The sequence below is a fragment of the Mus caroli genome, chromosome 9, assembly GCF_900094665.2.
Source record: "Mus caroli chromosome 9, CAROLI_EIJ_v1.1, whole genome shotgun sequence".
Lineage (NCBI taxonomy): Eukaryota > Metazoa > Chordata > Mammalia > Rodentia > Muridae > Mus > Mus caroli.
In genome coordinates this window covers 101888138-101910814 of record NC_034578.1, presented here as the reverse complement: position 1 = coordinate 101910814, position 22677 = coordinate 101888138, and the positions used below count along the sequence as shown (strand labels likewise).

General features: G+C 45.5%; 3 protein-coding genes across 4 annotated transcripts in view; 2 read left to right on the top strand and 1 right to left on the bottom strand.

Annotated features, from left to right (window-relative positions):
* Positions 1 to 5141, top strand: part of LOC110301763 (IQ domain-containing protein F3) — a 33310-nt gene extending 28169 nt beyond the window's left edge. For both annotated transcript variants that reach the window (XM_021172401.1, XM_021172397.1), the window contains exon 8: positions 5079 to 5141. In XM_021172401.1, coding sequence (XP_021028060.1) covers positions 5079 to 5094 — 16 coding nt within the window. In that variant the 3' untranslated portion in view covers positions 5095 to 5141. The remainder of the gene's footprint in view (positions 1 to 5078) is intronic.
* A 1264-nt stretch (positions 5142 to 6405) lies between these two features.
* LOC110302434 (IQ domain-containing protein F2-like) lies at positions 6406 to 6965 on the top strand. Its single transcript, XM_021173240.1, has 2 exons — positions 6406 to 6429; positions 6579 to 6965. The coding sequence occupies exons 1-2, from the start codon at positions 6406 to 6408 to the stop codon at positions 6963 to 6965; spliced, it is 411 nt and encodes a 136-aa protein (XP_021028899.1).
* Positions 6966 to 15925: 8960 nt separating this feature from the next.
* LOC110302208 (IQ domain-containing protein F5) lies at positions 15926 to 17370 on the bottom strand. Its single transcript, XM_021173022.1, has 2 exons — positions 17285 to 17370; positions 15926 to 16386 (listed from the first exon to the last, which is right to left on the bottom strand). The coding sequence occupies exons 1-2, from the start codon at positions 17286 to 17288 to the stop codon at positions 15944 to 15946; spliced, it is 447 nt and encodes a 148-aa protein (XP_021028681.1). The 5' UTR covers positions 17289 to 17370; the 3' UTR covers positions 15926 to 15943.
* Between the last annotated feature and the right edge of the window lie 5307 nt (positions 17371 to 22677).

Genomic DNA, 22677 nt, shown 5'->3' with positions numbered 1-22677 from the left:
AAAAAAAAAAAAAAAAAAAACGTTAAATATATATATATATATATATATATATATATATATGGTTAAAAAAGATGTGGTTGTATGTGTCTTGAATCTCAGCACTTAGTGGGCAGATGCAGGTGGCTCTCTTCTGAGTTTGAGGCAAGTCCGGTCTACCCAGATAGTTCCAGGACTGCCAGGGCTATTTAATGAGAACTTGTCTCAAAAAAAAAAAAAAATTAAATACATCTTCTCTTATATTCATACAGAACCTAGGTTTAAATATACATGAGCCTTGCTGCAGGAGTAGCCATTGTTGATGTCTGTGGTCCATGTTGATGTCAGAGGCTGTGGTCTGTGGTCTGTGTCCCTGTTAGAGGCCAGGCTGCTGTCGATGGTCTGTGCTACTGCTGAGCACTGTGTTGATTTGTGTGGCCTGTGCTGCCACCCGAGGCGAGGCCGTGTTGATGCCCACAATTCATGCTGGGCCTGGGGGTGGCACTGATGTCCAGTACCCATGTTACCACCGAAGTTCACAGGGATGTCTGTGGACTGTGTAGCCACATGTCCATGGTGCATGCTATAGCCAGAAACCACGTGGAAGTCCGCAGTTTGTGCTGCCACTGACTGACAGGCCAGACAGCTGCTTCTGCTGACATTGATGACGCAGGCTCACAGTGGAGAATGAAGGACATAGAAGGCTTCTGATACAACCTTTCTCTCCACAGCCCCAAAAAGAAACAATGTAGACAGGAAGCCATTGAAGAGAACTCTTAAAAACTGTGATAGGGATGCTGAAGTGTAGCTCTTCACAGTTGATGGCGTCTTGTGGGGGTGTGGTAGAGAAAGAACTCTTCAGTCACCTTCAAGGGGCTGGCCACTGGAAGTTTGAGCGTGCTCCCATGAGCAACACAAGTTGAACTTGGGTTTTTATTATTGTTGTTGTTTCTCGTTGTTGTTGTTTCGGAGGATGTCACAGTGGCAGAAGCTGGACCTGAGAGGACCAGGAAGTGAATGTGATTGGAATGTAATATATGAAATTCCCAAATAATAAATAAGAACATTTAAGTTTAAAAAAATTATGTAGGGGGCTGGAGAGATGCCTCAGTGGTTAAGAGCACTGACTGTTCTTCCAGAGGTCATGAGTTCAATTCCCAGCAACCACATGGTGGCTTCTTCTCTGATGCCCTCTTCTGGTGTGTCTGAAGACAGCTACAGTGTATTCATTAAAATAAATAAATAAATAAATCTTTAAAAATAATATGTGCCTTTATCTATACTTACATGTATATTTATATGTCTGGAGGGAACAAGAAAGAGAGTTATGGGATGGAAGAGAGAAATGTTTTTAAATATAATATTTTTTACTAATTCTGTGAGAATTTTATACATTTTTCAGTTGTATTCACCCCCTCCTTCCCCTAACTCCTCCTAGATCCATTCCTCCCCCTCCAGATAGTCTTAAAAAAAGTATAGTAAAAAGAAAAACTGAAAACTTGAAGATGATACCCCTACGCATCCAGTAGGATAATTAATAACAAGTAGTAATAAAAAATATGAATGAGTAAGAACTTACATAGACACCAGCAGAAAATTTAAATGGCTGATCCCTATGGGGGAAAAAAGTGCCTCTGCTCTTCAATGACTAAACAAAGTTAACCATGAGGCAGATGTTCAATCCCTATACAGCAAAACGAAAGATGCTCACAGAAAACTTGTATCCGGGTATTTATAGATACATTATTCATAATCGCCCAAAGATGAAATCAAATAGCACAGATGCCCATGAAAGGGTGGACATTTAAGTAGAATGTGGTATGTCCATGCAGTGGACTATTACTTAGCAGTAAAAACATCAAGGACTGACACATACTGCAACAGGGATAAATTGTGAAAACATTCAGTAAGTGAAAGAATCCAGACACAACAGAATGCACGCATAATTCTAGCAAGAAATACTGAAGTGCTGGCCTTACAGATGTCTGCCACCAAGCCTGTCCTCATGAAATTCTTTCTATTTAACTTTTTATTGATTCTGTGTGAAGGTTCACATCATGTATGTCAATCCCAGTCATATCCCCATCTGCCCTCCACCCTTGCAACCTCCCCCACAAAAATCAAGATAGAATTTTAAACACACACAACACACATCTTGGAGTGGAAGCAGTGTGCACGATCTGTCCCACAGTGTAGCCTTTTGTCCACACATCTTTACTTACAAGTGTTCCTTGCAGTGAGTCATTAGTTTGTTTTGAGGCCTCAGGTTTCTGTTACGTTATCAATACTGGATCCACACGGGGACTCCTCTTGGAATATCCTGCTGCTGCCCTGTGTCATAGAGATCCTGCAGCTTTGGATCTGAAAGACTGGACCCATTCCTCCAGCAGATTATAAATGGGGTAGCTGTTGGGGTGGACCAACTCAAAACCCTGGATCTGGGCCTGGGAGGTAACTGAGCTAGCTAGTCAGCCCACCAACTCTCCTGTGCCTGCACCACCAGGGGGAGGGAGCTATTCGCTGGCTAGCTCACCCAATGCCACAGCTAGCAAGGGGCAAGGTCGGCTCTCCTGCTCTCACACCCTCAGGCCAGCTCACCCTTGCCTTCACCACTAGGGTCAGTTTTACTCTCCTGCCCAGGTGAGGGGCAGGGCCAGCTCTCCTGCTTTCGTGACCTCAGGGTCAGCTCTCCCACCTGCCGCAAGCAGTGATGTACAAAGTGGGGAAGATATCCTTCCCTTGCCCAAGCCACCCCACCATAAACTAGAAGCAGAAACAGCTCTCCCTCACTCATGCCTTCAAGACTGGCTCAACCACTCCCTCATATCTGGATCAGCTCTACTGTGCTTCCCCAGATAAAGGGTGGTGCCAGTTCTGAGTGTGGTGGCTGGGGAAGAATGGGACCAGCTTAGCACAGTGTGGGCAGCAGTCCAGACCAGGTACATCTGCATGGCCTTTGGTGGTAACATGGGCCTGTGATGTCACCACAAACCCTGAGTGCCATAAGACAGCAGACCCAGACATGGCCCCTGGCTGCAGAATGGGCCCTTATGTCCCCATAGCCTCAGGTGGCAGCATAGGCCACTCAGATCAGCATGGGCCCCTGTGGCAGCACACAGCCTTCAGACACCACATGGTCTCCATAGCAGCCCAGACCATGGATATCCTTTGGTCTTTGGTGATCACTTGGACAATAGACATTGACAGAGATCCAGCTACAACAAGACCACTGATCCAGGCATGGCCTTGGTAGCAGCCTGGGCCAGGACCTCCCCGTGGCCTCCCCGTATCTGCCTGTTCCTCACCACCGTCAAGTCTCCAGTTCCACCAATCTCCACAGTGCATGAACCCCGTGGCTTCTCTTTGTCTTCTATCTCTCCCCATTATATGCCGTCTTTCCCATCTCCCCATCACATAACCATCCATCACAGCGCCCCACCCCCCAAGGCAGGTGCTTGGGTGTCTTTCTTCCAGCTGCCCTGGTCAGTCACCCATAACATTCTTGATGGAAATTCTTATCTTTTGGGATGGGATTTTTAATAAGTAGCATCTGAATTTCTGAATTTTATAAAAGATTCAGATTGGATTTTTTTTTTTTTTTTTTTTTTTTTTTTTTTTTTTGAGACAGGGTTTCTCTGTATAGCCCTGGCTGTCCTGGAACTCACTTTGTAGACCAGGCTGGCCTCGAACTCAGAAATCCGCCTGCCTCTGCCTCCCAAGTGCTGGGATTAAAGGCGTGCGCCACCACGCCCGGCTCAGATTGGATTTTGGTGCCTATTTTTGGTAGGTCTTTAATGGCCTTCTCCGTGGGTTCTGGGTCTCTGTATTAATCTGCATCTACTGTAAAAGGAAGCATTTTTAAGAAGAGTTGAGAGGTTCACTAATGTATGGGGATGTTTGTTACTATGACCAGTTAGCAGAATAATATTACTAGGCTCTCCCCTAGGACCTAGGACCTAGCCTGCCCTGGGCTCTTGGCCAAGTTAATGCCAAACATGGGTTCCGTCTTGCAGGATGCGCTTAAAATCCATCTTGAAAGTGGTTAGTTATGCCAATAATATTTGTGGCATCATTGTACCAATGTCTATATCTCGTCAGATCAGTTGTTCTCGTAGCTTGCAGGGTTCACAGCTGGGTAGGACTGTTGAATACTTTTCAAAGGCATACAACCTCTGAGCATTATGAAAGACAGCCAGTAGAACTGAAGCCTCTAGTTCTGCCTACAGAAATAACCTGTACATCCGTGTTCATCAATACTCACATAGGAACCGGTCAGCCTAGATGTCTACCAGTTGATGATGGATAATGAGAATGCGGGACATAAGCAGAACTGAATTTTATTCAAGGGTTAAAAAAAAAAAAAACAAAATTATAATACCCCTGGGTAGATGGATGGAACTAGAAAGTATTCTATTGAGTGAAGTAACCCAGGCTCAAAATGACAAATGCATGCTATCTTATATTCGAAGAACCTAGCTTTGAATGTTTAGATTTGTGCTTTTTTTTTTTTTCCATTGGAATGCCTGTAGAGGTGAGAAAGAGGCCACTTGGAGACAGACCTTAAGAGAGGAAGGTCAGTAGGACATATGTTATATTAAAAGTAGATGGGCTGGGAAGATGGCTCAGCGGTTAAGAGCGCCGACTTCCGAAGGTCCTGAGTTCAAATCCCAGCAATCACATGGTGGCTCACAACCATTTGTAATGGGGTCTGATGCCCTCTTCTTGTGTGCCTGAAGACAGTGACAGTGTGCTCACATACATAAAATAAATAAATAAATCTTTTTTTTAAAAAGTAGAGAGAGAAGGGTCTGAGGCAGATATCTGAATCCTACATAACAAAGCCATTGTAAATTATGTTTCCCCTCTCTCAATCACTCATTCCAGACCTTGGGAGCCCAAAACGCTGCAGGTTGGCTATAGTGCTTACATTCTGTATAAGAGACATAACCAGATCTAGCTGATGGTTAGAGTAGGGGTGTGGGTGGGTATCATCCTGGTCTAGGGAAAAGAGGGGACTCTAAAGCCATGGGTGGCTTTGTACAGCTCCATAGAAAAGAATCATTTTACTCATGCATGGATTTCTCATTTCATTTTGGTGACAGTCCAAGACCAGTTTAGTTAGTGAAGATGAAGATGAAATTATTCAAAGGAAGCATACCCTAAAGGTAAGAGAGTGGATACCTATACACAGCCTATAGCTGTGGTCGTGGGTGGAATTACCATACAGTGACGAGAACCGCAAACCACTTGCATGGCCTGGGGGTGAGGGTTGTAGAAAATATTTCATCTCAATCCAAGGCTTCTATACTGCACTTGGTCATTCAGTCCCCAGAAAAAGACATACAATAAACCTTAATCAGCACTAGAGCTGGGCAGATATCTACCCTCTGTGTTAGTAACCTGCTTTCCCATCAATAACCCCAAGTTATTACTTATTATGCTTCATCTGGGCTGCTCTTAACTCCCAATAGCCAGCCTCGTGGCCATGCGTTCTTGACTCCTAACCCATGGTGGCTTCCTCCTCTCTCCACCTTCCCTTTCTCCTTATGGTCTCCTCTGACCCCAAGGCTTGGAACACCAATCTCAATTCGATCCAGCTAGAGGCTGTAGGCATCTTTCTTCCGAAATAACTTGGGGACAAGGTCACACAGTGTCACTTGGGTCTAACTTGCAGACTCTCTTGTCTCTGGGGCAACCAGGTCTTGAGGCCCACACTTAACATTACAATGCACAGCGACAGACCAAAGCTCAACAGGCATGGGATTCTGCATATATACATCTCAGTCTAAAATAACCAAGAATCAAGGTACTATTTGCTCATTCCTCGATGTCTCCTTCTCAGCCTAGACTCTTGGATCTGAGTCTGACTCTGACATAGAGACTGGAAAGAGGAAAACTGGTCAGAACCTGTTTGGGGCTAGAAGCTAAGGATATGACTGCTCTGAATTAAGCAGAATCTTCTATGAATTAAGCAGAATCTTCTATGAATTAAGCAGAATCTCCTAACTACAGGAGGATTGGTTGTAGAATATGCAGGAAGCACTGCAAACCCTATCACATATCAAAATTCATGATTATTGCAGGGAACAGTCAGATGGTGTGTTCTGGGACATGGGTCAGCAAGAAAAGCCAGGCAAAAGTATTAAAAGAGCTAACGTTCCCAAACTAGTGAGCCCTAAAGACTCAAAGACTACCAATGCTGCTCTCCTCCCCGCCCTTCTGGTGACTCCAGTTTTCCCTGGATCTAGGCAGCAGTGAGGTAGGCAAGAGAGGGATGCTATGAGCCAAGGGTGCAGATATAACCCTCTAATACTAGCCGTGGGAGATAGAGGCAGGATGAACAGAAATTTAAGGAGATCAAGGCCAGCCTAGAATACATAGGATGAGAAAGAGGGACTGTGCCACTGAGAGGGAGATAGTGTGTCCACAATGGCAGGAAAGGGTCCCTACCAGGTCTCCTGGATCCTGTTTAGGATTCTATTAGATCCCTGAACTCTCTAAGGAAGATCCAATGTTAAGAGACAACCCAGAGCCCTTCCAGGAAGATCCTTCCAGGAAGTTTGTAGCAAGGTCTCTAAGCAATCTCTCTTATCTCTGTCTAGAAAAAAATAGTGAAAAACAAGAAAAAAGCAGCCATTCAGGTGCAGGCCTGGTGGCGTGGGACCCTGGTGCGCAGGGCGCTGCTGCACGCAGCCCTCAGAGCCTGGGTCATTCAGCGCTGGTGGCGGCTGACGCTCAGAAGGATCCTGGAGAAGAAACGGAGGAAAGCATTGATCGATTTCTCAAACGTGGAGAGAGCGGTGGTGACGCTCCAGTCTCTGGTTCGGATGTGGCGTATCCACTGGCGCTACTGCCAGGTCCTCAGTGCTATCTACACCATCCAGGGCCACTGGAAATACCACAACTGCCAGGCATGCTCGCTCCTGCGGGGTCACTGTGTGATCACCACCACTCACCTGCAGTTCCATATTGAGATCATTGACCACTGAGGGCTGACAGGAAGAGATGCTGTGTCTCTGGTCCTCAGTAAAGGTCTCGGTGGTTGGTATGTGTCTGTGTCCCCAGCCATTGGAAGCCTTGAGAATTGAGCCTCATGGACTCCCATTGTCCCTCACAAAAAAAACAAAAGTGAGGTGTTTACTGTAAGCTATTAATGATACTCAAATCGCCTGGTGGCAGCGGCAGTGCTAGCTCCTCACTAACAGACCAAATGTTCTGGATTCCCAAATGAAAGACACACATGCACATGTGCGCGCGCGCAAAGAGAGGGTGGGGAGGGAGAGAGGGAGAGGGGGGGAGAGAGAAAGGGGGAGAGAAAGGGGGGGTAGAGAGAGAGGGGAGGGGAGAGAGCCTTATACTTAATATACTTTAATCAGCTCAATGGCTGAGCCACTTCAATCCTCCACTTGGCTGGGACACTCTCCCCTCCGATATTCCTAAATTATTACTTAGTAAAACCTATATTCCATCCTGGCCACCCTGGACCCAGGCCTGCAGCCCTCCTGGGCCACGATCCCCAACTCTTACATGTTGGCTGTCTCTCTGTCCTACATTTCTCAGGCCTGGATCTTCTTCCCTGGCTTGGAGCTCCTTTCTCCTTCTCCCTCCTGTATTCCTTGCCCTGAATTCTTAAAAGTCCCACCTCTGTCTCCCTGCCCAGCCATTGGCCGCAGGCGACTTTATTTACCAATCAAAGCCAACTCAGGGCAGGGGTCTTCGGTCTTACATGCAGACTTGTGGATTCCCATACAATTTTGGAAACCCAACTAACATAATACAAACGTTAAACCAAATCCACAACCGTGTGGGTTTCCTGTGTCTATGTTTTGGAATGGTAGTGGTCTTATCTTCAAAACAGCAGCTAGGTCCCAAGCTGTCCTGACCTTCAATGCAGACAGAAGTCCAAATCCCATTCCCCGACGCACTCTTTCTCCCCACCACTGATCCGAAAATGTCTGAGCTACATCGCATGAAAACTCTTGGCAACTCTGCACGCACAGACTGACTCTGGGGACTGGAGTCAAGGTTGGCTGGGATCTAGAGTGCCTCAGTTTCCTCTTTGGGAAACATCTAAAAAAGAAAAAAGAAAAAAAAATCAGTGTCTAAATAGGGCATTACGGAGTGGCCCCAAGTGGGGACGGGAGTTCAGCTTCAGTTCTTACTCCGCGGTGCTCTCATCCAATCAGGGTTCTCTCTGACATCACTTCCTTCCCCTCCCCTCCCTCCCCTCAGGCCACCCTCCCAAGCTTTGTAATTCTGTTCCCATGGACATACTAAAATAGCCCCATTTTGTAGAGCTTTCTTTAGTTGCACTGTCTGGTGTGAAAAATCCCGAGAAATATACCTAGTGCAACTGAGGCAATGGGTTCTTAGCCTTTTAAAACTTACGGTTATTTATATATTTTATGTATATGAGTACACTGTCGCTGTCTTCAGACGCACCAGAAGAGGGCATCAGATCCCATTACAGATGGTTGTGAGCCACCATGTGGTTGCTGGGATTTGAACTCCGGACCTTTGGAAGAGCATTTCGTGCTCTTTCCTCCCCCCCCCCCCCAGCCATCTCTCCAGGCCCTACATTTAAGTTTAAATAACTGCACCATGGCTAGTGACTCCTGGATTGAATAGTGAGGCTCTAGACACAGTTATCCCCAGTGATGTACAGCTGCGAAAATTGCTTCTCCCAGGGTCTTGTCTACCGTTACTTCCTCCTTTCCTCCCATGGTACAGGTCTCGTTAGTCAACAGGGTGTCTCTTCAGATGTGGACTCTGCGACCTTTTCAGGCCGTCGCTCCTGTGGTGTCTTCTTTTTTACCAGTTCAGGTTCTGGGCTTCCTTGTGTTCTCTGAACAATGTGGCTTTTTCCCTTCCTCCCTCACAGGGGATGGACCTCCCTACCCTAGCTGCTCCCTTGCCGTGGTAGAGCAGAGTGTGGTTTGAGCAAGACTGTCTAGATTCAAGGCTATGTATCTCAACCAAATAGTCCTCAAGTTTTCTCTCACATTTACATTTCTATTTTATGAGTTGAATAATCTAAAACCTTTCCAGATACCTAATTTTTCCTCCTCTTCTCTCCACTTTATTGAAGAAATGGACACATATTCCATCTCCAATGGCCCTATCACCTCATTCTCCATCCCTGCCCCCACACTCACCGATTTCTCTCCAATGAAATAAAAGATCTTTGTCCAGTCATGATCTGACCCTCTTGTTACTCTCCTACTTCCTTAAGACTCCTGATCCTGTATATGGAGGGAGCCTTGCTGTCCAAACGATCAGTATCTTCCTCTCCTGTCTTTAAAAATGCTTCCTGCAAACTGGGTATGGTGATACCCACCTTTACCCTCAGCACCCTGAAGGCAGAGGCTGGCAGATCTCCGAGAGTTCAAGGCCAGCCTGGTCTACATTAGTGAAACCCTGCCTCAAAACCTAGATGGGGAGAGGGGTGACCAGAGAGATAGCTCAGCCACTAAAAGCTTCAGAGGTCCCAAAATGGGGTCCTCATACCCAGGTCAGGCTGCTCACAACCACCTGTAACCCCAGATCCAGATCCAACACCCCAGGCTTGAAGAGCACCCGCACATACATGCGTATACCCACACGAAGACGTGTACACAGGGTTTCACACAGCTTTTCATTTCTGCTCTAGCTCTTTGCCGACACTGTTTCCCTATGTTCTCCCTCCTTTCCCTTCAGTCCATCCCCACATAAGAAGTCTAAGTGAGACTCTTGGGCTGGAGAAATGGCTCAGCAGTTAAGGACACACACTGCCTTTGCAGAGGACCCAAATTCAGTTCCTAGAACCCACATCAGCTGCCTCCAAAATGCCTGTAAGTCCAGTCCCGGGAGATCCAATGCCTCTGCGCTCCACACGTGCGCACACTCACACGTGTACGCATCCACGCACAGGCTCACACATCTACACATGATTAAAAATGCACTCTTTAAAAGACACTTGACTTGAAGGAAGACTAAGGCCTGCTCTGTTAGAGTTGGTTACTTCAAGACAATTGCTATATGTAGTAGCCAGATTCCAAAATGTTATGAAATTGTTCCAGTGACAAGTGAGAACCAGTAGAATTCTCCAACTGAACAAACTATACAGGTTTTTATATTGTTGCTGGTGGTGGCTGTTTGTGACAGCAAAAGAATGTCCCGAAATATGAAGAAGAGCTAGGAACCATTGAGGTAATGCTGATTTTCCTGTCATCCTTTATCTAACATCAACAGAACATACCCCTAATCCCAGCACTGGGGAGGCAGAGGAAGGTGGATCTTTGTGAGTTCAAGGCCAGCCTGGTCTACAGAGCGACTTCCAGGATAGGGCTACATACAGATGCGGTCTCAAAAAAAAAAAATTTTTTTTTTTTTGAGAAAATGACTCAGGCAGTAAAGTACTTGCCTGAGGTCAATTCCAGCGCCCATGTGAAAAGAGCTAGGATGGCAGGACAAACCTGTGTCCCAGCAGAAAGGCAGAAACAGGAGGAACCCACCCTGGGGCTTGCAAGCCAGCCAGCCCATCTAGCTAACTTGATGCATTTGAGGCTTAGTCAAAGAGACCCTTGGTCAAAAAAATGAATGGAGAATGACAGAAGAAGGTAGTAATGTCAGCCTCTCGTCTCCACCAGTGCCTGCACGCACACGCATGCACACATTTAGAATAATTCTAAAAATCAGGTTTACACAATCTCATCCAGAAATTAGAACAGAAACCAGCTTTTGTGAGGCCAGTGTTCAAGCTAAGGTGAGACCAGGGGATGTTAGAGAAGAGAGGGAAAAAAGGAACCGGAGGACAATCACTCCTGGGAACTCCAACGCCCACAAGAAAGTACCAGTATTTCCACCCCCAGGCAGGGGCTAGCTCCCGGCACACAGCGTGAGGAGAGAGCTTGTGGAGGAAACTGGAGATGCTCGCAGAATGGAGGCTGTAGCTAAAAGGAAGATGAGGCTGCAGCTAAAATGGCAGAGCGAAGCACGGAAGAGGTAGAACACAGCTACAAGGTTCAAGGAACACACAGTGCTTTCTCACACCCTTGCTTCCTATATAGCTAACTGTAACATTAAATGAGACCCTCAAAAAAAGTCTATCCAGTCTAACCCCACCCCCATCCATCTCCACCCCCACCACCCACCACCCACCTCCCACCTACCCACACACCCCACTTTCCCATCCCACACCCTCCATACCCAACTCTCCAACCCCACCCCCACCCAGCAACCCCTGTTTCAGGAAAGAAAACCCAGACCATCCAGTTACCTAAGTCATCTAAGAACAAATGCAGATAATTCTTGCTAGGTTTTTGTTTGGTGTGTGTGTGTATGTGTGCGTGTGCGTGCAATTGTATGTGTGGCTATTTTACCTACATGCATGTCTCTGTACCATGTGTATGCCTGGTACCCAGAGAGACCAGAAGAAGACATCAGATACCCCAGAACTGGAGTTACAGGTGGTTGTAAGTCACCATGTGAGCTCAGGAATTGAACACAGGTCCCCTAGAAGAGTACTTCCAACCACTGAGCCCTCTTGGTAGATTTCAAGAGCAAAACTAGCTTAGTATAATTAATAGCAACTGAGGCACCTGCAAAGTTGAGGGTAGCAATGGCAGCCAGTGTCTAAGGACCAGCAGACAGTCAAGGTCAACAACTAACAAAGTCAGAGTCAGATATGGACAGAGAGGAGGACTCACCACCCCTTCTGGAGGGACAGCATGCGATCATCTCCTCGGCTGGGCCAGGGGGACATTCGCAGAGTGCAGGGGCCTTCATTGTCTCTGCCTCCCCCAAGATTGCACAGAGGACACATTACAGAGCTTGCCTCAGCCTTTGCCCAGTTTCTACCATAGCCCCATAAAAACCCCTAAACCAGGAAGATCAGCAGTTGCTTACCTCTGAGAAAACTCCTCCCACTCTTGAAAGTCTCTCACTTTCCCTCGGCTTCTTACGTTTCTGTAGCTCTAATAAAGCTGCTTGTGCCTTTCATACGCTGACATATGTCCAAGTTGGTAGCCTTCACTGACATAAGACCACAAACCCAGGGCCGCTGTCCCAGGTTGACCTTTGGGGAGCACGAGTGACCAGCACCCTAGGTATTTGGGTCGTGTATAATTGGACTATAAAATGTCTCATCACACTCAAAAACCCAACAATACATCAAAGTGATTGTCTATCCTGATCAAACAAAATTTAACTCAAGAAAGTAAGGATAAAACACTAAAATTCATCAGGGAAAAAAAAAAGGGTCTTGCCAAATTCAACATCTGCTCATGATAAAAATTCTCGAGCATTTTAGAAATCGGATAAGGAGTATCTATGAGAACCCTACAACTAGCATAATTGTAACAGCACACTCCACCCCGCCCCCGCCCCCTCCAGACTGCAAGTGAGACAAGATCTACCCTCAAAGCTGCTGTTCAACATTGTGCTGGAAATTCTAGCCCATGCAATGAGTCAATAAAGAGGAATAAAGGGCAGACAGACAGGAGAGGAGAAGGAAAAACTACTCCTATTTACAGATTGAGATTACAGATCTGAGAATCTAAATAAATAAGAATCCACCCAAGAAACAGAAACACAGAAAGTGGGCTACTTCCACTGGCCAAGTGCAAGGCCAGCAGGCATATAAAACAAGACTTGGTGGTGCACACACCTGTAATTCCAGCACTTGGGAAATAGAGGCAGTGGGGTCAGAAGTTCAAGGGCATCCTTAGCCAATAGTGAGTTTAAGGCTAGCCCTGAGCTACTTGAGACCCTAACTAGAAGGGAAGAGGGGAAAGAGAGGGAAAGAGGAAGGGAGAGAGGAAGAGCAAGGAGGAAGGGAGAAGGAAAGGAAAGAAAGGAGAAAGGGGAAATTAAATTTGGATAATCACTTAACATAGTCAATACAGATCTATATACAGAAATTTTTTAAATAGTGTTATAAAACATCACAGGCCAGCACAACCAGTGAGGGACAGTGGGTTCATGAGCTAAGAGAGAGCAGAACAGAGATGCTATCTACTCGCTAAAGTTTAGCGACTAACCCGAGATGCAGGTTTAATTCGCTCGCTATGGAGTTCAGGTCATCTGGCTTTGTGACTGAACCTTTATCCACTGGGCCACCTTGCCAAACTACAAATGTTTAGTTTTTGTTGTTTTGCTTTGTTTAACTTTTTGGTACAATTTTAAGTTCACAATAAATTGACAGTACAGAGATTCCACCCCTCATCCCTGTCCCCAAACGCTCCTAGCCTCCCTCATTATCAGCACCCCATCCAGAAAAGCACATTTGTTTCACAAGCCCACAAGCTGACACCAATCTCACCCCAAGTGTGTATTTCCCATTGCTGTGTGCTCTCAGATTTGCCGTGGATTTACCATTATGGACTCTTGAATAATAGTTTAAGTTCCTTTAAAAATAAATAAATAAATAACTCCTGGCTGGTGACTCAGCGGTTAAGAGCACCGACTGCTCCTCCAAAGGTCTTGAGTTCAAATTCCAGCAACTACATGGTGGCTCACAACCATATGTAACAAGATCTGACGCCCTCTTCTGGTGTGTCTGAAGACAGCTACAGTGTACTTACATATAATAAATATATAAAACTTAAAAAAAAAAAAAAGCTTCTATGTACTCAACTAAGTGTGCACACTTGTAATCCCAGCACTCAGAGACTAGAGGATTACAAGTTCAAATCCAGCCTGGGCCACAAACTTCTCCTTCCTCAACCTCTAAAATGCCAACCAATCACTGACAAGTATTTTCTTTCTCCATAGTGTATTTGTTTGTTCATTTTTTTTTTACCAGAATGCTATTTAGCTGGACGCACACAGTATGAAGTTTGGTTTCTTTCCTTGAGTAATGTGCATGCAAGTTCTTTCATATGTTATCATGACTCACTCCCTCTAACACCACATAATCTACCACTTGAGGGACATACTACTGTTGGGGTCCAAGAGTCGCCCTACAAACCGCACAAACATTAATCTCAGTCAGGCAGGGATGGTTTATTGAGCATATGCCCCAAGACTGGTCGACCAGGGCCATGGTCCAGAAACAGAAATGGGACTGTGACCAAGTTAAGATCCTACAGGGTTTTTAAGCCCAAAATCCACAAACATATGTGCCAAATTATTTCACCAATCAGGATTGAGGGCTGGGGTATTTCCTTAGGAACATGTCTTTCTTGTACATTTGTCCTACTCCTATTAGTTGGGGTATTCAGCTGTGGCAGGGGACTCATTTTGTCTAATATTCATGTCTTAACTTGCCAACCAGAATGTCGGTTACCCACATACATGTCTCTTTCTGCCAAGTAGGATGTCAGTTTCCAGGGAACTTAAACTTTACTGGACCATTACTCAAAATAGAAGTCTTATATTGAAACTCCAAATATAAGAAACTCCAAATGGTTTCTTATATTGGTGCAGGTGTCTCTCTTCCGCTGGGGTTCATCCCAGGGGCAGCTTATAAAATAAAAGCTTATACAGAGGTGCAGAAATCACTGTTGGGTGGTTGGTTTGGGTCCAAGTTTACTGTGGGCAACTGTGCAAAACAGTTCTACTGACTTCTATCATGATTTGCTTCCAAGGGCACAGGACATAACAGACTATACAATCAATCTTGGCATTAGAATGTTTTCTTGAAACAGCAGGAACACATGAGAAAATTTTCTTATAATGGCAGGCTAGCCAAATTACGGTTACCTAGGCCTTAACATTTTGCCTAGGCCTTAACAACTACAGTTTATTCAACCCCTCCTGTGCCTAAGGACATCTCAGATGTTTGCAGAGTTGGGAAGTTATGAGTAAAAAAAACTTCTGTAATCACACATGCTCAGGGTTTTATGGGGATGTAAGTTTTCCATTCCTTTATGTATACACCAAGGAATATTTAGCTACCAAGAGGACCTGAGTTCAAGGCCAGCTACATGGCAAGACTTGTTTTCAAGAAGCAAACAAGAGCCGGGCAGTTGTGATGCGTGCCTTTAATCCCAGCACTTGGGAGGAAGAGGCAGGCAGATTTCTAAGTTCGAAGCCAGCCTGGTCTACAGAGTGAGTTCCAGGACAGTCAGGGCTACACAGAGAAACCCTATCTAGAACCCCCCCCCAAAAAAAGCAAACAAACACATTTAGGTGTTTAATGTATGCCTATGATCTGGAGAGATGGGGGCAGGAAGAGTTCCAAGGTTCAAGTTCACCCCTAACTACATAGTGAGTTTAAGGGTAGCCTCTGTGCATGTGCATAAACATGCACACAGCATGCAAACACTACACACACACACACACACACACACACACACACACACGCGTGCATATACCATACACACAGACACCACACACTTATACATATGCATGCAAATACTATATACACACACATATAAACCACACATACATATACCACACACACACATGCAACACACACAGACATACATTCATACACCATACACACACATGGGTATACCACAATCACACATGTATACATCATACACTACACCACACAAGCACACACACATACAAATATACCACATACACACACATGCATACATGCAAACACTACACACACATATACCAAACACACATGCAATACACACATTCATATACCATATACATACCCACACACACACATGTATATACTATACACACACATGCATGCATCAAACACTACACCACACAAGCACATATACATATATACCACACATGCATGCATGCAATCACACATACCACACACACCCATGCAACACACACAGACACACATTCATACACCATACACATACACCCACACACATGCATATACCACATACACACATGCATATGTCACACATTACACCACACAAGCACACACACATACTTCCCCACTGAGGCTCCTTCTCAGTAGTGCCCCTCGGAGCTGATTTGCCAGGCACTAGTGTGATTAAAGCCGTGTTGGTCCTAATAGTGACTTGGAAATCCTTCTGCTACAGAGCAGAGAATACGGGTATAGCAGACCTGATCACTCTTTTATTGGTAGGGTTATGCACTGTTCCACCTTACAAGCCTGTGAGCCCAGGGAAATCTCAAGTTGAATATTCAGTCGGTTTTCTTTGATTTCATAGTTGCCCTGAATAAAGCCACGAGTGTGACAACTATGCCAACGCCAATAAACCTGGATGATGCGAACAGCATTCAGCAAACGACAGTATCGATGGCGTATGTGCCACATCCTGAACCAGGACTGCAGTTTGACTATTGCCCACGTTTTTCGAGCATATAACTCCAGAGCCATCCGCCGTTTCTTCCCTTGCAACGTTATCATTATCTTTCTCCACCAGCACTGAATGATCCACGCGCTGAGGGCGGCATGCAGCAACGAGCGTCGTATTAGTGTGCCGCGCCACCATGCTTGGATGCGCACAGCCGCAGATGTTTTTGTCATGGCCGTAGTCTTTTCTGGGCCTTGCAAGAGAGAACAGACCACTTAGGACACTTAGGGAGCTCAGGGTGAGCCAGACAGGAATCCTGATCCTTTATCTAGGAAGTTCAAGAGCTGCAGAACCCTGCAGGGCCACAGATGCACCCAGGAGACCAGCTAAATTGAACTTCCTGTGGTACATGCCAGTTAATCAGCATGAATACATCAATCTAACATCTGAGTTTCTGGACATGTACCTGTTATGATGATAACTGTTGTGATAATAATTTAAAACTTTCTTTCTGTGTTTTAGAAGAAAGTAGGTTAGAAAGCAAGAATGCTTTCCCTGGTGCTAAGTGAACTAGACTCAGTTTCTGGTTGGTGTGTGTGTGTGTGTGTGTGTGTGTGTGTGTGTGTGTGTGTGTTTGAGACAGGGTCTCATTATGCAGCTCTGGCTGTCCAGTAACAGGCTGGCCTTGAACTCATAGAGATCTGCCTGCCTCTGCCTCTCCAAGTGCTGGGATTAAAGCTGTGGGCCACTATACCTAGTTATTTATGGCCTTTGTTATAAATCCCCTCCTGTGGTAACTAGGAGACATTTACTGAGCCCTATGAAGTGTATCCAACCTTTAGACATTGTGAACTACTTTGTCACCTACTAAGTTCACACAGAAAAAGAAAAACAAAACAAAAACAAAAACAACACATGGTTGAGTTACAAAACAAACTCAATCACACACATAAACCTCGTAACACTTTAAGGAAGTTTACAACTTTATATTGGGCCACATTCCTAGCGAGCCTCATCTGCAGACTGCACATGGGCTGTGAGTTGACCATTCCTGGAAAGATCAATCTCTTATAAAACATTCAGTCCCCTGAGTTAGGCATGCATGGCTAAACCTCCCCCCCCCCTCCTCAGATCTGAATTCTACAAATTACCCATGGTTAGGGGCTAGATGTTCCCATCACCCTCCGGTCTGCTCTCCTAGCTCTGATCTTCCAGAGTAGATGGAAGGAGTGATGACGTCATAAGGGGGCCTATGACACAGGCACCAGGACGGCTTCCAAAACCAGCATTCTCAGCACCTCTGTTGTGTGTCACTGGCTATGACAGGAGGGTCCAATACACCATATACAAATTCTCATAACCCACACCTTTATACCACTCAAATATACTTCCTTCCCACAGTATGTTTTTACTCCTCCAGAAAGCTTCTTCGGGGCTGGAGAGATATAGTTCAACAGTTAAGAGCCCTGGGCAATGCTCCAGGGGACCTGGGTTCAGTCCCCAGCATCCATATGGTGGCTCACAACTGTTCCAAAGAACCCAAAGTCCTCTCCCAGCTTCCATGAGCACTACACACGTGATGCACAGACATACATGTAGGCAAATACTCATAAAATAAGAATAAAACTTTTCTTAATAGCATCTTTGGGCTAGGAAGAGAGTTCAGATATTAAGGTGGTAGCTGTGTAAACTTTGATCCCCAGAACCTGCATAAAATAACTGGGCTCAGTAGCATATGTTTGTAGCCCCAGGGCTACAGAGGTAGAGGAGACAGAAGGATGCTCCCCAGCCCCCAATGCACCACCATCATGCAAGACAGTTTTGGTGGTGGGGGAATCCCGAATATCTATCGGGGCAAGGCTTTGTAGTAAGCAGCAAACAGAGAACACGTGCAAGCATCAAGGTGGAAGGCTATTGTGGTCCTGGCAGTCATATCATAGACTTAACTTCTGCTCCCCTATGCATTGGTGGTTGTTAGGCAGGAGGTGGGCTTGTAACCTGGGAGTGCAGGTTTGTTGGGGAAATAACCTGGAGACACTGGTCTTGTTGAGGGTGTAACCTGGAAACTCTGGTCTTGTTGGGGATTAGCCTAGAGACTGGAGCTAGGCTCAGGTTTGGGGGGGTGTGGGGGAGGGTGGCAACAGGACTTGGAAACTAATGCTAAGTACCAGCCTGTTAATGGAGTCTAAATTTAAAAGATTTTTCATTTCAGGTTCAATTCTCAGCAACCACATGGTAGCTCAGAACCATCTGTAACTTCAATCCACCACCCTCTTCTAACCGCCAAGAGCACTGCACGCCCATCCTATACTGACACACATACGTATAAAGTAATTAATGATGGAATGTAAAGAAACTAAGATAAAACAGTATTAATCAATGACGCAAGCCACCATCTTTCCAGCTCACGGAAAAGCAGTGAGCACAAAGGATGAGAGCCTTCAGCGGCACATCTCAGCACAGCAGACTATTTCCCCAAAACTAAAATGTGATGACGGAGTTGCAAAGAAAATGAATTTCCAACTTGGTCGTGTGCTAACCAAACAAGGCAAGCTGTTACCGGGAGTGTGCTTAATTAAATCAGTTTGATTGCTGCAGCTGAAGAAATGTGTCCAGAGAAAACAAACAGCGTTATTAGCCTTCCAAAGCTGCTCGGAGAACTGACGACACGAGGGGGAAGCATCAGTAGTCAAGTTCCCAACAGGGAGAAGGTTTTCAAGTGGTTTTCTTTGGCTCTTAATGAGTTGACAGACATACCAATACAGACCAGCTGCTGTTACTGACAGGGCAAAGACCAGCTTTGAAGTGGCTGAGAACGAGCCTCTATAAATAGTATGTAGGAAACAAATATACTTGAGAATGTCTGTTGAGGAAGTCAAGGGGAAGAAAACCCAGCAACACTTGACATAGACTCTTCCTAAAAGTGATAAGCCCAAAAGGGAGTGGGGGTGGGGTGCTGAGGAGGTGGGACAAGCTTATGAAAGGCCTGGGCTGAGCTCGAAGACAGAAGGTTTGCTTTGCACATTCATGTGCAAGGCCCTGGGGGTTTGATCTCACCACCACAGACAGACAAAAGTGTGCAGTGCTTATAGCCCATAGCTTCTCATTGTACCCGTATCCATTAATAGAAGTTATTAAAAGATATAGAAATTAATAGGTATGGAAAATCATGGAATCTTCTGCCTTGCCTATCACCAGGAAACTGCTAGGCATTGTCGATTTAGCTGTCATGGATTCCACAAATGATTGTCAGAAACTGTCTGAGGATTTTACTGCTGTGAATAGACACAGTGACCAAGGCAACTCTTATAAGGGCTGGCTTACAGGTTCAGAGATTCAGTCCATTATCATCAAGGCAGGAACATGGCAGCACCCAGGCAGGCATGGTGCAGGAGGAGCTGAGAGTTCTACATCTTCATCTGAAGGCTGCTAGCAGAATACTGCCTTCCAGGAAACCAGGATGAGGTTCTTAAAACCCATGCCCACAGTGACACACTTCCTCCAACAAGGCCACACCTCCAAATAGTGCCATTCTCTGACCCAACCACTTTCAAACCATCACAGAGATCAAAGCTGGATGAGCTGTCTTGCCACACAGGCTTTCATGGGCTTAGCCCTAAGAACAGTTGACTGAACCACGATTCCAACTTTCCAAATGAGAAACACTATTTGCAGTTACACTGTCAAACACTGACCAGCCTGGCAGAGAAGCTGTGTTCTGCTGCCTTTGTGTGTCTTTTCCTTTGGGGAGAGTTTTGTTTTGTTTTGTTTTTTAGGAATTTTTTTTTTAATTAGCATGAGTGGGGATGGAGAAATAGCCCAGTGGTTAAGAGGACGACACTGGGGAGTCAGCTCTCTACCTCCACCTTGTTGAGATAGGGTTTCTCTGTTTCTACCATGCTGCAGCTCTAGGCTACCTGACCCATGAGCTTCTAGGAAATTCTCCTCTCTCTGCTGCCCATAGGAAAGCTGGGATTGCAGATGCACGCCGGTATATTTGCCTCATTTACACGGGGTTGGAACTCAGATTGTCAGGTTTGCATGACCAACACTTTCACCTGCTGAGCCATCCCACAGGCCCTGCCTTTTCTTCTGTCTTTAGGCTCTCATTGGCTCTGAGCTCTCCAGTTCTTAAGCCCTGGAGATCTTTCTGTCTCCACAACTCCAGCACTGCCATTCCAAGCCTGTTCCACCACTGCTTGCTTATTAATGGATGCTAGGGCTTCAAGTCTTCACAATTGTGGAACAAGTGCTTTTTCACCCGAGCTCCAGTCCTGTTCTTGGTTTTCTTGGGGTAGGGGTTGCTTGGTTGGTTTTTGTTTTGAGACAAGGCCTTGAGTAGCCCAGGCTGCTCTCAAACTCACTACATAGCTGAGTCTGGCCTTGAACTCCTGATTATTCTGCCTCTGTCTCCCAAATACAAGACCATAGGCATGCACACACCAGATCTTCCTTCTTGTTGGTTCTCCTCCACCACCCCATTCCCCCCACCCCCACCCCACTCCTGTTAGACCCTTCCCTTCCCCAGTAGACCCCTTCTCGTTTCATGTCACATGTATTCTAGTTCCCCTCTTCTTCCTTTTTAAGGCTTTTTCCTCTGGGGCTGGAGAAATGTCTCACTGGCTAAGAGCACTGACTATTCTTCCAAAGGACCAGGATCCATCCCCAGCAGCCCACAAGCATCTGTCACTCCAGTTCCAGGGGATCCAATGTCTTCTTCTGGCCTCTGCCAGCACCAGGCACAGACATACCTGCAGGCAAAATTCCCATACATATAAAATAAACTAATAATAAAGAGCTTTTTTCTTCTCCCAGGTCTTTGTGTTTCTTGATGATTTAAACCCAAAATTTAAAAGTAAAACCATGAGAAGAAAAAAAAAAAAAAAGGCAAATCCGGGCTGGAGAGATGGCTCAGCGGTTAAGAGCACTGACTGCTCTTTCAGCGGTCCCGAGTTCAATTCCCAGTAACCACATGGTGGCTTACAACCATCTGTAATGAGATCTGGCGCCCTTTTCTGGTGTGTGAGCATGCATGCAGGCAGAACACTATATAATAAGTTTTTAAAAAGCAAAAGCAGGTCCATCAGTGTTGTTGTTGTTTTGTTTGTTTGTTTGTTTTTAGTATTGCAGTCTTCCTCTTAACCCAGCTAGCTCCCAAATAATTGAGATTGGACTACTGTATTTATTTAACAAGCTTTAAGAGCACAACAACTGAATAGTATTACTGTATTTTCATCCTCTATGCTGACCTGGCTACCTACCAGCCAAGATCCTCATGAGTCTTTATTTTATGGCTTTCTCTGCTCCAGGTATTTCTCCAGTGGTCTCTCCTGGACTCTGTCCTGGTGACAAACCCCCACTTCCTCTCTCTCCTGCCCCTTCCCTGGCTAGGACGAAGTCCTCCCCTATTCTCCTCCCTGCTCAGTCATTGGTTGACCAGCTAGATTTATTGACCAATCAAGTAATAATTGGGAAGCAATGTTTATATGTTGGGAGCCGACTCTTAGCAGAAAGTGGCTACTATCATCTCTGCTATTTACTTACAGGTTGGTACTTTTCCACCCTGACGAGCGATAACACCCTGTTTTTTTCTTGACACATCCTGGACTGTGGTTAAGTGTCTCCAGCTGCACTCCCCAGCTTGTATTTATATACCAATAGTTGCCTTTCAGTAAATGAGACTTGATCAGACAGCCTGTTTTGTCTCCAGTCTTCACATCTCTTGCCCCTCCATCCCCACTCTCTCTCCCTTGCAGACTCCGTTGACTCCTGACCCACCGGCCAGGTCATTTATACAACATTGAGAAAGAAGATTTTCAGACTAAGGATTGCAACGAGATATAGGGACACAGAAGTCATCATTTGAATAACCATGGTGTCTTTACACAATGCACAATAACATCATGCCTACACATGGGAGCTAGAGAGATGGTCCAGTGGTTAAGAGCAATGGCTGCTCTTCTAGAGGACCCAGGTTTAATTCTCAGCACCAACAGGGCAGCTCACAACCGTCTATACCTCCAATTACAGGGGACCTGGCACCCTCATACATGCATGCACTAATGCACTAATCTTTAAGGAAAAAAAAAAGCAAAACCACAGCGCTTGTAGCTAACATTTGTACTCTGGCAAAGTCATGATGGAAAGACTTCACTCTGAATCCCAAGCATGTCAAGCTCCACTGTGTGCGTCCTGTGTTATCGAAAATTGAAACAAGCGAGACATCCACTTGTACACAAATCTGCACTGAATGTGTTCTGAGCTCGGATTATATGTAGAGTAGCGACGGGTTTGCCATTTCCCCATGCAAATATGAGAATAACTTCCGTATGTCTAGATATATTTATCAAGCAAATGAGGAGCAACCACCCACATTCCAGATGGAAATCGTCCACGATGCGATGACACATTGAAGGGAAATATCAAGAGGGGAATCTAATAGAACTTTGTAACTGTCTCCCAAGTGATGAATATTCTCAATAAAGACAGTATGTTCATAGATGTGTATCAGTGTTTGGCAAATATCTTATACAAATATCTTATA